We start from the raw sequence: 11,455 nt of genomic DNA, 5'->3' as shown, positions 1-11,455 counted from the left end.
TTCTATTGATTGCACAGAAAAATTGGGAAGAAAAACAGACTGGTATCCAAAAACTGCTTCTCCATTCATGTCAGGGGAGAGGAAGAAGCAATTTAGAGAACCATGAAAAAAAGATGAAGGAAGAGACAGGATAAAACATTCTAGATACTGTACACAGAACTGTCCCAATTATAGGAGCATGGAAGTTCTGGGAGTCTTCTCTAAGAAAGGGCCATACACGTCTATCCTGCCCATTTTAGTTTCTGCATCATCTACAGTTTCAGATAAGCTTTTGGGGCATTATCCTTTAAGACAGTATCTCTCAATCCTGGCAACTTTAAAACATGTTTCTGGGGCGAATTCTGGGTGAGGTCTACACGTCTTAAAATTGCCAGGTTTGAGAAATAGCAATAACACTTAGCAATAGCACTTAGACCAGAGGTGGGTTCCTACCAGTTCGCACCTAGAACAGGTTCGTCAAATCTACCGAACCGGTTAGAAGAGGTTCCACCAGCGGACCTGGAAAGCAGGCCACACCTACAGAAGAGGTTCCAAATTTTTTTGAAACCCACCACTGACTTAGACTTACAGTATATACCACTTTACAGTGCTTTATAGCCCTCTCTAAGCTGTTTGCAGAGTCAGCCTTTTGCCCCCAACAATCCGGGCCCTCATTTTACCGACCTCGGAAGGATGGAAGGCTGAATCAACCTTGAGCCTGGTGAGATTCGATCTGCCAATCTGCTGGCAGCCGGTGATCAGCGGAAGTAGCTTGCAGTACTGCACTCTAACCACTGCGCCACCACAGCTCAGAAATACTGCTTTAGGAGAAAAGCAAGGGGATTCTTTAAACTATACATTTTTTATATGGAAATACATTATATGACATAATATATATATACGATGTTTGCTATTACTTGCAACCCAGAATGTGCATTTGGAGTGTGCTGAGGTTGCTCATGCAAACTAGCTCGAGCAATGAATGAGTATATGGTCATTTCAGGAGAAAACAAGATTAACGATAGGATACGATCATATTCAAAATTGCCTTAAAAGAATAAAAAGTTTCATCAGCCTCTATGCTCATTATTTGCATTATAATCCAAAAATTCAAAACCATGTATTTTTGATTTTTTAAAAATGCCACCTTTATTACTTTATAAGTAACTCGAAGTGGCAAACATAGATAATAGTCCTCTCTCTTGACATCAAAGGCAAAATTTGTACCAAACCTGCAGGCTTGCCTTTAACAACTTGCCATTCGTCTATTAGCCATAACTGTCAAAGAATTCTACGCACATGAATGGATGAACCTTCATGTAGGCAATTGAGCAAGAGAATTGTACATTTTTCCATTTCTCTTTCACCAATCCATTCTTGATACTATACTGGAAGGAGATGAAGACAACTGTGCCTCTAGCTCAGGAGTGTCAAAATCATGTTGTCACAGCGGCATCACGTGGCTTAGCAAGAGTTTCCCCCCGCTTCACTAAACCGGGCGTGTGGGCGTGGCCAGCGCATGACGCATCTGGCTCGCAGGCCGTGAGTTTCACAGCCATGCTCTAGCTCTACATTTCTAAGCATAAATAATAATAAGCAGCGGAAGAACTCAATACGAATGAAGGGCAGCATCAACTAAAGAGCTGTTGTGAACAGACAATAGTCAATTGCAAAAGGCAGCTTTGCTCAGAACAACTTATAACGTGCGACAATTCCTCTAACACAGTGTTTCTCAACCTTGGCAACTTGAAGATGTCCGGACTTCAACTCCCAGAATTCCCCAGCCAGCATACGCTGGCTGGGGAATTCTGGAGTTGAAGTCCCGGACATCTTCAAGTTGCCAAGGTTGAGAAACACTGCTCTAACACCATCAAACATCTACATCTGCCTATCTCAGGCCCTTGGGAAGGAATAGATAGGTGGACAAAAATTGCAAATCCAGTCTGAACATCTGGCTAACTGTGTGACGGACCATACTAATAATAATCTGATTTTTTATCTTGACCTAAGAGAAGGAGCATCCAGTTTAGAAACAGAGCAAGAAAACAGAATCTATTAACAACAAAAGAAAGGAAATATAAGCCAAAAATCTTCTTAACTTCCCTAGCACAAAGTAATTTAAAATAATCCACTGTCTTTGAAGACATTAACTGAAAAAAAAAATCTATCCAGAATTAAAATTTGACCAGAAAAATAAAATTTAAAAACATTTATTAACATGCGAGAAATGCTTGTCTGTGTGTTGCCTTTTTTCCTTCATGTTCTTGCAATGTTGACTTCAATTAATTGCTCAGGTAAGTTGCTTGTAAGGTGATTCAGGTTTGTGGTTCTTTTCTATTCCTCTTGCAAAGAGTTTAATTAATTGGCAGTGAACTCTGCAAATGTAAGAAATTGTAAAATCTTCACATGATAAAATTCTATCAATTCTAATCTGCCAATCACTAATAAGAACAAAATCCTCTCAATTATTCAGTTAAGAAGCTGCTCACAATGGCAGTTTGAGATAGCAAGTACAGCTATGTTTCGTGTTTTTTCCTAGTTTATTTTTTATTTGGAGAAATGCCATAATAAATAAACCATCTAGCCAAAATTAAGATCTCTTCACATATACCTGTGTATCTATTATTACCTTTTAGATTGTTTGAATTGGTCTCTAGCATCTCTACTCCAAGTAACATATATGCTGGGTTCAGATATAGTCAGATTATAGAATTACTTGGGATTTTGACTAGAATTTGTAAATTATAATATGTATCTTACTGTTTTATTTAACCAAATCCATGGATGCAGGTTGCTCCCAACCCTGAGTCTTAAGATCAGTAGCTCTTACTAGTCTTGCATTCTGTGAATTTATCTAATTCCCTTTCAACATTATCATGTTTCCCCAAAAATATGACAGGGTCTTATTTTCTTTTGGCCCACGAAGTAAGCGCTTGGTCTTATTTTTGGGGAGGTCTTATTATTTTTGAGGTCCAGGAGGCCTCTTAACCTCAGCCCACGGCCCGCAGATCAGCTGACCCAGAGAAGGCTGGAAGTTCTGTCTCTGTTTCTGGCACACTCTTGCCTAGTGTTGCTGGGCTTGCCGCTCTTTGTGGCTGCCACTAAGGGGTGTGGTAGCTAGGGTTGGCGGTAGCAGCCTCCGTGAGGCCATTCCGTGTGGATGGAAGGTACATGTGGGGCAAGTGGGGCATATTGTTCCCCCCTAGGAAATGGTGGGGATGGCTGCGCATGCGTTAAAATATTTTAGGGGAGGCCTTATTTTTGGGGAAGGGTTAATTTTAGTGCATGCGCTCAAAAGTCTTATTGAGCTTATAATCAGGGAAGGGCTTATTTTGGGGGGGGGAACAGGGTATTTACATCAGTGACGATCACGAGATTCTGTAGAGAGGAATTCCACAGAACTAATTCAGCATTACTTGAACCATGTTTAGTTGAACAAACCATTATATTCTGTTTTTATCATGCACTGAGGACTCTGGCTGGGAAGATGATTTTTTTTTAAAAAAAGGTTTAACCTTTCTTTCTGCATGTTAGTCATGGAAAACATTTTGCCTTCCTGGGAACTGCTATTGGAGGCAATAAATAGTGTTTAATAAAGTTCTACTTAATAAAACCTGTTGACGTTGTTGAGGTGAGAGGATTAAAACTTTTTTTAGGAGTGCAGAGATATGCGTATGTTAAAAAAAAATTAGAGCTCTATATTTAGTGGAAGTATTCTGACAATGTTTAAATCCTGTTAGGGAAAGGACTAATGTGCGAATTGCACTCTAATCTCTTTATATTCGTAGATTCATTTATAAAAAGAAAGGCACTCACTTGACTTCAATAGTTGAACAATCCAGAGTCTCTCCATCACAGTTCCAGGTACTGCTGGGGGAAAGACAGCAGCAAGCTGGGTGGTCTCTACAGAATTGTCCAAAGTGTTTTTTCCGCGTACCCTGGTCATCATTGTCACCATCATCAAAATGCTTTGATGTGAAACGAAACTTTTTAATCCGATAAACCTCTACAAAGCTGAAATCAAACTGTAGAGAAAATGTAGGAAGAAAATGACAGCGTTTGTTGCCTTAGAAATTGGCAAAAAGACATGTCAGTCTTTTGAGGTGTTTTTTGTGTGTGTGTGTGTTCTAAATAGCACTTAACTAAATTTTGTTTAAATGACACTCAGCACTATAATGTAAAATACAGTTAAGTGTACTCAGACATTCAATAGGTTTAAACATATCTAAGTCTAGATTCTGAAAACTCTGCTGTAAAATTCAATTTTCTAAACAACCTTTTCTTTATCTGTAGAATAAACTATATGGTGCATACAAAACTATTTCTATAAATGAAGTAGGTGATTTTTTTGTATTTGCTACAATTTTCACCTGAGCTACATTAAACTGGTTGAATGCCACTAAAGCAGTAGAGGTAGTTCCCATGTTAAGAAAGAATAAATTAGGTTAGGTTAGATTAGAATAGAATTCTTATTGGCCAAATGTGATTGTACACACAAGGAATTTGTCTTTGGTGTATATGCTCTCAGTGAACATAAAGAAAAATAAAATAGAATACATTCATCAAGAATTATAAGATACAACACTTACTGATAGTCATAGGTTACTAATAAGCAATCAAATCATACTAGGAAACAAATAAAACAATATAAATTTTAAAGATAGTGGGAAGAGATAGGTACTAGGAAGGAAGAGAAGAATAATAGTAATACAGTCTTAATAGGTAATATGACAGTGTTGTAGGAATTAGTTGTTTAGCAAAGTGATGACATTCGGGGGAAAAACTGTTGTGTTTAGTTGTTCTGGTGTGCAGTGCCCTATAGCGTCATTTTGAAGGTAGAAGTTGAAACAATTTATATCCAGGATGCGAGGGGGTCTGTAGTTATTTTCACAGCTCTCTGTGAAAATTCTTTCTTCAAGTTATATCAAGAATAATTTGATCGATCCGGAGCTGTGTTATCGGCTAGAGAGGCCTTCAGGAAAGCTTTGCAGGACGAAGAAATTCCTGAAAGCCTCTAATAGTGAAAAAGAGGCCGGGGACGATGCGCTTAAGTGAGGGGAGTTAATGGAAGACATCCCCCCTGAAAATAAGACTTGGTGCCTTTTTTTGTTGGAAAAAAATAAAATAAAATAGGGTCTTATTTTCAGGGAAACATGGTATTATTTGATTACTCATCATAGCTGTTTGTATTTATTTATTTGTGGGTGGTTTTATTGTTTTGTTTTATAATTTTAGAATTGTAAGCTATTCAAGGTGACTTAGTTGAGTTAATCGGCTATAAAAAAATTGAATGAATGAAAGAAAAAAATGAATGAATGAATGAATGAATCAATAATATAGCGCCATCCTTGGAGTGGTAAGAACTAAGTGACATCAGTGAAAATAACCGATCAATTAGTTTTCCTCCCTCTGAGCAGGACACTTTACTGGAAGATGATGGGATGAAGCAGTCTCTGATCTGCAAGTTCCAGAAAGTCTAGCTTTTTATTGTAAGTTATGCAATTGTCCTGTTTTGTGTTCCAGCACAAGACCGTTAATCTACATCAGATTGTTCCTCCGTTCCAATGGTGAAGCTATCATACTGCTAGAGCGAAAAATACGCACCTGATCATGCTGGTTTGTATGCCTTAAGAGGTATCTTAGAAAGTTTAACCGGGAACATTTACGGACTAGAATGAGGTCTGCCGAGCCATCTGCCAGGTGAGCAGCTGGTGAAAGGCCTTTAGGGCTGCGTGGGCAGGCACAGCTAATGTTCACAGCATTGATGGCTAGAAACTTCCCTCTAATAACTTTCCATTCTCCTTCCTCATCCCCTGAAAGAGATTAATTTGCATGTTGTTCTTGGTATCATCTGGATTTTGAGACATTTTTAAAGACATTGTTGACTTCATAAAGGGTGAAGGAAGGGATGGCAATTTTCCCAACCTTACATCTCCCAGACAAATCAGGAAGAGCCACTGAGATTCTGTGCAAGATGAGTTTTGTGACTCATCCTTTTCCTTTAAAATAAATCTAGTGATTTTTGTATTTTTTTTTTAAAGGCAGCATTAATATAATGCATAATTCAATCCAATGTGCCTGGCAAAACAGGACTTCAGAGAATCACGTGTCCTGTTAACTAGAATCCAGGATGGGATGTTTGTGCTGATTTCTTCTTAAAAGCTCTAAAATTACTGACAAATCACTAAGCCCCATACTGGTAGTCTTCCACTCACAACCATAATTGGGCCCAGAATCTTGGTTGTTGAGTGAAGCAGTTGTTAAATGAGACACCGCATGACCATTGCGCTCAACAATAACAATCTCAGGTCTCCCAGTTGCAGTGGTTAAGTGACCACATAACATGTTTCCCCAAAAAGAAGGCAGGATCTTATTTTCTTTTGACCCTGAAAAAATTGCTAGGCCTTCTTTTTGGAGGGTTCTAATTATTGACTCACCTCGCAGGGGTGGCACCGACAGCCCCACCCAGCAGGAGCCCGCTGCTGGCCCACTTCTTCTGTGGCCACTTGCTGCCACACACATGCATTGCCCCGGCCTCCGTTTCTCCTTCAGATACTTTCAGGAAAGCCCTCTGCAGCCAATAATAGACTCTGGCTCGATACAGAGCTCTGTTATTGGCTGCAAATGCCTTCCGGCAGGCATCTAAAGGCGGACCGGAGGCAAAGGCGATGCATGCGACTGGTGGCAAGTGGCCGAAGAAGACGAGGCAGGTGTTGGGGTGTGCGAGGCCTGGTAAGTAGGGCAGCTCCACCCCCCCCCCATCCCTACCCTAGCTTATTTTTTACCTGTGTGTCTCGCCCCACCATGTACACCCCGGGGTGGCTGGGGTCTTAATTAGGGCTAATTTTGTAGATGGAGCTTACTTTGATCGCATACACTGAAAAATGTGATAGGGCTTCTTTTCAAGGTGGGTTGTGTTTTTGGAGAAACATGATAGGTTGTTAAGCACAACACCAGGCCTCCCAAGTACAATAGGGTGGAGAGAGGACCTGCCCCCCCCACCATATCTGGGAGGCCTGGGGCCCTCTTCCTGCCCAACTGGGAGAACAATCACAAGAATGATAGTGTTTGCTAATGTTTTGCCAGATTTGAGGTCCATTCCTCAAGTGCACTGAGGGATTTTGGAAGGGAAATGCTTTGGCATGCTGTAAGAACAGAAATTTGGAGGGGAAATTTGCTAGCAAACCCCACCATTCTGAAAGGCCAGAATGCAGGCCTTCACTAGCACTTTTTGCCAGATTTGAGGTCCTTCCTCCAATGTATGGAAGGATTTCTCCTCTCTGTATGGAAAAGAGGGGAAATCCTTTGGTGCATGCTGGGGGTAAAGGTAAAGTTTCCCCTTGTACATCAGTGCTAGTTGTTCCTGACTCTAGGGGGCGGTGCTCATCTCCATTTCAAAGCCGAAGAACCAGCACTGTCCAAAGAAGTCTCTGTGGTCATGTGGCCGCCATGACTAAACGGCAAAAGCACACAGAACGCTGTTGCCTTCCCATCAAAGGTGGCCCCTATTTTTCAACTTGCATTTTTTATGTGCTTTCGAACTGCTGTGTTGGCAGAAGCTGCGACAAGTAACAGAAGCTCACTCTGTTACGTGGCACTAGGGAGTCGAACTGCCAAACTGCCAATCTTTCGATCGACAAGCTCAGCGTCTTAGCCACTGAGCCACCCTGTCCCTTCTCCCGTGCTAGGAGAACGGACCTCAAATCCAATGTCCCCTCCATTGACAATCTTCCCTGCTGATTTCCTCATTGACTTTTTGGGGAGCCAGCAGAGAAGGTTGCAAATGATGATCCTAGGCTGGCAGATTGTAAATGCAAATAGGTTTGGCAAACACCCGGAATGAGGTCATGTGACCAGAAGGACCAGCCCAACATATTACAATGCCTGGAGGTGCTTTAACAGGACATAAAGTATTCAACCATTGGTGAATGTTGATAAATGACTGGTTGTAAGTCAAGAATTATTTGTTATTTCTTTACTGCTTTTTATAACCATAATCTGTCTTCCAGGAGTTCAAGGCAACCTGCATTGTCCTTTTTCTTCTAGTATAGTCCAGGTGGCTGGACTGTTTTTCTTAGCATTCCCAACCAGTTGTGGTAATGTACAGAGGAGATAAGATTTGAAGCTTTACAAGGGCTAGTAGCGATCCCTAGTTCAGGGATGTTTAACATTTTAAGCTTAGTAACCCAAACATTTCCATTAGATTTTTTTCCCCCAATGTTGGCATGGACCTGAAATAGAATTTAAACTGAGACAAATAATCAGTCTGGCTAGTTCTTGTACATCAACTGAGAACAGAAATATTTGATGGCATGGAGCGAAGCATAATCATGCTGTTTCTTGAAGAGTTGGGAACCCAGCTGAAAACTGGAAATCTACTTGATAATATCAACAGTAAATGAACGAGCACTCAATAAATACACCGTAGGCTACCCAATTTCCCCGAAAATAAGACCTCCCCGGATAATAAGCCCAATCGCGCTAAAATAAGCCCTCCTCGAAAATATTGCAACACAGCAGCAGCCATGAGGTGACCACGCTCGCCTGCACCTCAAAAATAATAAGACTTCCCCGAAAATATAAGACCGCCCTGAAAATAAGGCCAAGTGCTTAAGACCCTGTCCAACTTTTGCTTCCATAGACTGTCACAGGGGAAACTATTACTTGCACTATTCCGATCTTTTGTAAGTGTAGACACATCCTGCATCGGACCCATAAGGCCCTGTTTTATTGGTTCACCGACAAATGCGCGCCGACAAAACTGTGACGTCAAAATCACGCCCACAAAAGCGTGTTGACAAATGCGCACCGACAAAAGTGCGCCATCAACAAACAACATATTGGGACGCGAAAACAATGTTATAACCCTAACCCTAACCTAAAAACCCTAATCGCGCTTTTGTGGGTGCGATTTTGTCGGCGCACCTTTGTGGGCGCGCTTTTGACTTTGCGGTTTTGTCGGCGCGCATTTGTCGGGCGCACATTTGTCGGGTCACTGTTTTATTTTCAGGGAAACACGGTAGTACTTGGTAGAATAGCCATGAAGGCCTCACAAGAATAGTGCAAATAATGGTTTCCCTTGTGACAGCCTATGGAAGCAAAAGTTGGACTTCGAAGAAGTAGGACAGAAAGTGGCTTTTATACCAAGAAAAATAAAAACAGGTTTCAACCTTACTTTAACTCCAAATTTGGTAATTGAATATACTGCATTTGCTGTAGTTTCACAAACTGTACCAACTGCAGAGTCTGCTATAAATCAGCATTTGTAATGAATGATCATGAGACTTTATAAACAAGATAAATATGAACAAAGCCTGTCGTGTCATGAACTCCTTGGAATTTTCCTTCTTTTCTTGTTCTGGCACGGAATCTGTCTTTATACTCGTCATCCAAAAAAAAGGTATTAGAAACTAACTGAGCCAATTTAACCATTAACAAACAAGGTTCCAAAAAGTATAGTTACTTTTAATCTCCTTTTCTGTCTTCTTCTGATCTTTCTCCAGCTGGAGTTTACTTTGCTTGCAAACCCGGCACCTAAGGAACAAAGGTAACAACTTCAGTGTTGGAAATATAACTCAGGTATTGGAAAATTAATTTAATGTTTAATTAATTTTTTAAAAATTTGATGTAATTAATCAACAGGACATCCCGTGACTCGCTGAGTTTTTCTTTCACAGCTATTTCCTTACCAGCTTCAACCATGGCAGAGCTTCTGCTGCACTGCCTTCGTTGGAAAAGCTGTTAAAAATTCAGGGAGATATTCAGACTTGCATCAGTCTTGAAAAGAGCCCATGTCGAATTGTATACCACAGTCAGTTAGGAGTCAGAGACAATGTTCCGTATTATGTCAGAAAAAGTTTTGCGATAATTTTTACGTTATAAAATGTTTTATAAAAATTTCTGAAGTTCAGTTCCACAGGAGTCATGGAGTTCCGAACTTATAGAATGCACTCCGTAAGTTACTCCACCTTGGTTCAAAATATTTTGCTCTAAGATGCACTCTTTTGCCCAGTTAATGGTTACACACAGACAAGCATGAAAGTTTTAGTAGTGCACACGCGAGCGCGCACACCCAGACACACACAGGGGGTGGATTCCTGTACCTGTTGGTACCGGTTCGCTTTGCACATGCTTTGCTCACGCATGCGCAGTTGACTGTAATTTGTTCTGCGCATGTGCAGAAGCATGCCAGCAATGGTAGAAGTGACCAGGGAACTGGTTCGGGGTGTGTGGCGAGCCTGGGTTGCTGCCAGTTCGGTTTGGCTGAATCGGGAGCAACCGACCTCTGACACACACACACACACGCACGCACGCACGGACACACACACACACAAACACACACATACCTCTGCAGACATAATGGATTCAAAAATGGTGTAGGGTCTGCTTGGGTCCAGGGGTTGGACTAAATGACCTACAAGGTCCTTTCCAACTCTCTTAATCTGTATCTGTATCTAACACCATTCATTTTGCTGCATCTGTATCTAACACCATTCATTTAGCATTTCAAATGTAATTTAGAGAAGCAGAAAATTTCTGATGATTTAGAATCGCCTTTGTGAATTCTCAACGTGATTAACTCAACTTCTTCTTTTTTTTTTTACATTATTAAAATTTAGCCAAATTAGCAAATGTATTCCAGTCTTTCTACTCAACAGGCATTTGAGGTGAATCGAGTGATTTAGCCTACCCAGTTCTGCAGGGTTTCTTATCTCTTGGAGAACCCACCGCATGGGCTGCTGGTAGTAGAGACACGGTTCCCTCATAGTAATGATGGGAGACGAAAGTCTTGAAACCTTGGAAAGGGAGGGAGAAAATGGAAGAAATCATTAATTCTTGCTTTTTCTTCTACCTATTCTCCCATAGAGTTGGAAGAGAATGATTATTATTCTGTGGATGTTTCCTACAACTTGCTCTGTGTCCCAAATAAGCACTTTTTTATATGCAACCTCTTGGCATTGTCTACATGTTCTCTTTACATAAGATAAAAGTTCCCCCGCAGATGCATGCCAGTCATTCCCAACTCTAGGGGGCGGTGCTCATCTCCGTTTCAAAGCTGAAGAGCCAGTGCTGTCCCAAAACGTCTCCGTGGTCATGTGGCCGGCATGACTCAACACCAAAAGTTCACAGAACGCTGTTACCTTCCCACCAAAGGTGGTCCCTATTTTTCTATTTGCATTTTTCACGTGCTTTCGAACTGCTAAGTTGGCAGAAGCTGGAACAAGTAACACCAGCTTACTCTGTTATGCAGTGCTAGGGATTCAAACCGCTGAACTGCCAATCTTCTGATCCACAAGCTCAGTATCTTAGCCACTGAGCAGCGTTCCCCTCTTTACATAAAGGCCACTGTTTGGGGATTAAATTCCCACCTCTGCACTCAGGGATAGTGTGGGTTGTCCACTGGATGCTTTTCCGTGGAGAGTCTTTTTCTAGAGCAGGGGTGTCAAACTCAAGGCCCCCCTGGAAACAGCAAAAG

The 11,455-nt window shown here is 41.2% G+C and overlaps 1 protein-coding gene across 1 annotated transcript in view; it reads right to left on the bottom strand.

Annotated features, from left to right (window-relative positions):
- Positions 1–2,173: 2,173 nt before the first annotated feature.
- The window catches only part of CERK (ceramide kinase), a 42,807-nt gene continuing 33,525 nt past the window's right edge, over positions 2,174–11,455 (bottom strand). Inside the window, exons 9-13 of the mRNA XM_087722168.1 lie at positions 10,670–10,775; positions 9,443–9,513; positions 5,584–5,792; positions 3,796–4,004; positions 2,174–2,354 (exon numbers count right to left, since the gene is read on the bottom strand). Of these exons, the coding sequence (XP_087578294.1) occupies positions 2,270–2,354; positions 3,796–4,004; positions 5,584–5,792; positions 9,443–9,513; positions 10,670–10,775 (680 nt within the window). The 3' untranslated portion in view covers positions 2,174–2,269. The remainder of the gene's footprint in view (positions 2,355–3,795; positions 4,005–5,583; positions 5,793–9,442; positions 9,514–10,669; positions 10,776–11,455) is intronic.

The sequence above is a fragment of the Thamnophis sirtalis genome, unplaced genomic scaffold (genome assembly GCF_051295495.1).
Source record: "Thamnophis sirtalis isolate CommonGarterSnake01/CBP01778 unplaced genomic scaffold, rThaSir2_p1.2 scaffold_9, whole genome shotgun sequence".
NCBI classification, from domain to species: domain Eukaryota; kingdom Metazoa; phylum Chordata; class Lepidosauria; order Squamata; family Natricidae; genus Thamnophis; species Thamnophis sirtalis.
Note: the sequence above shows the minus strand (reverse complement) of the source record. Positions and strands in the feature narration are given on the sequence as shown.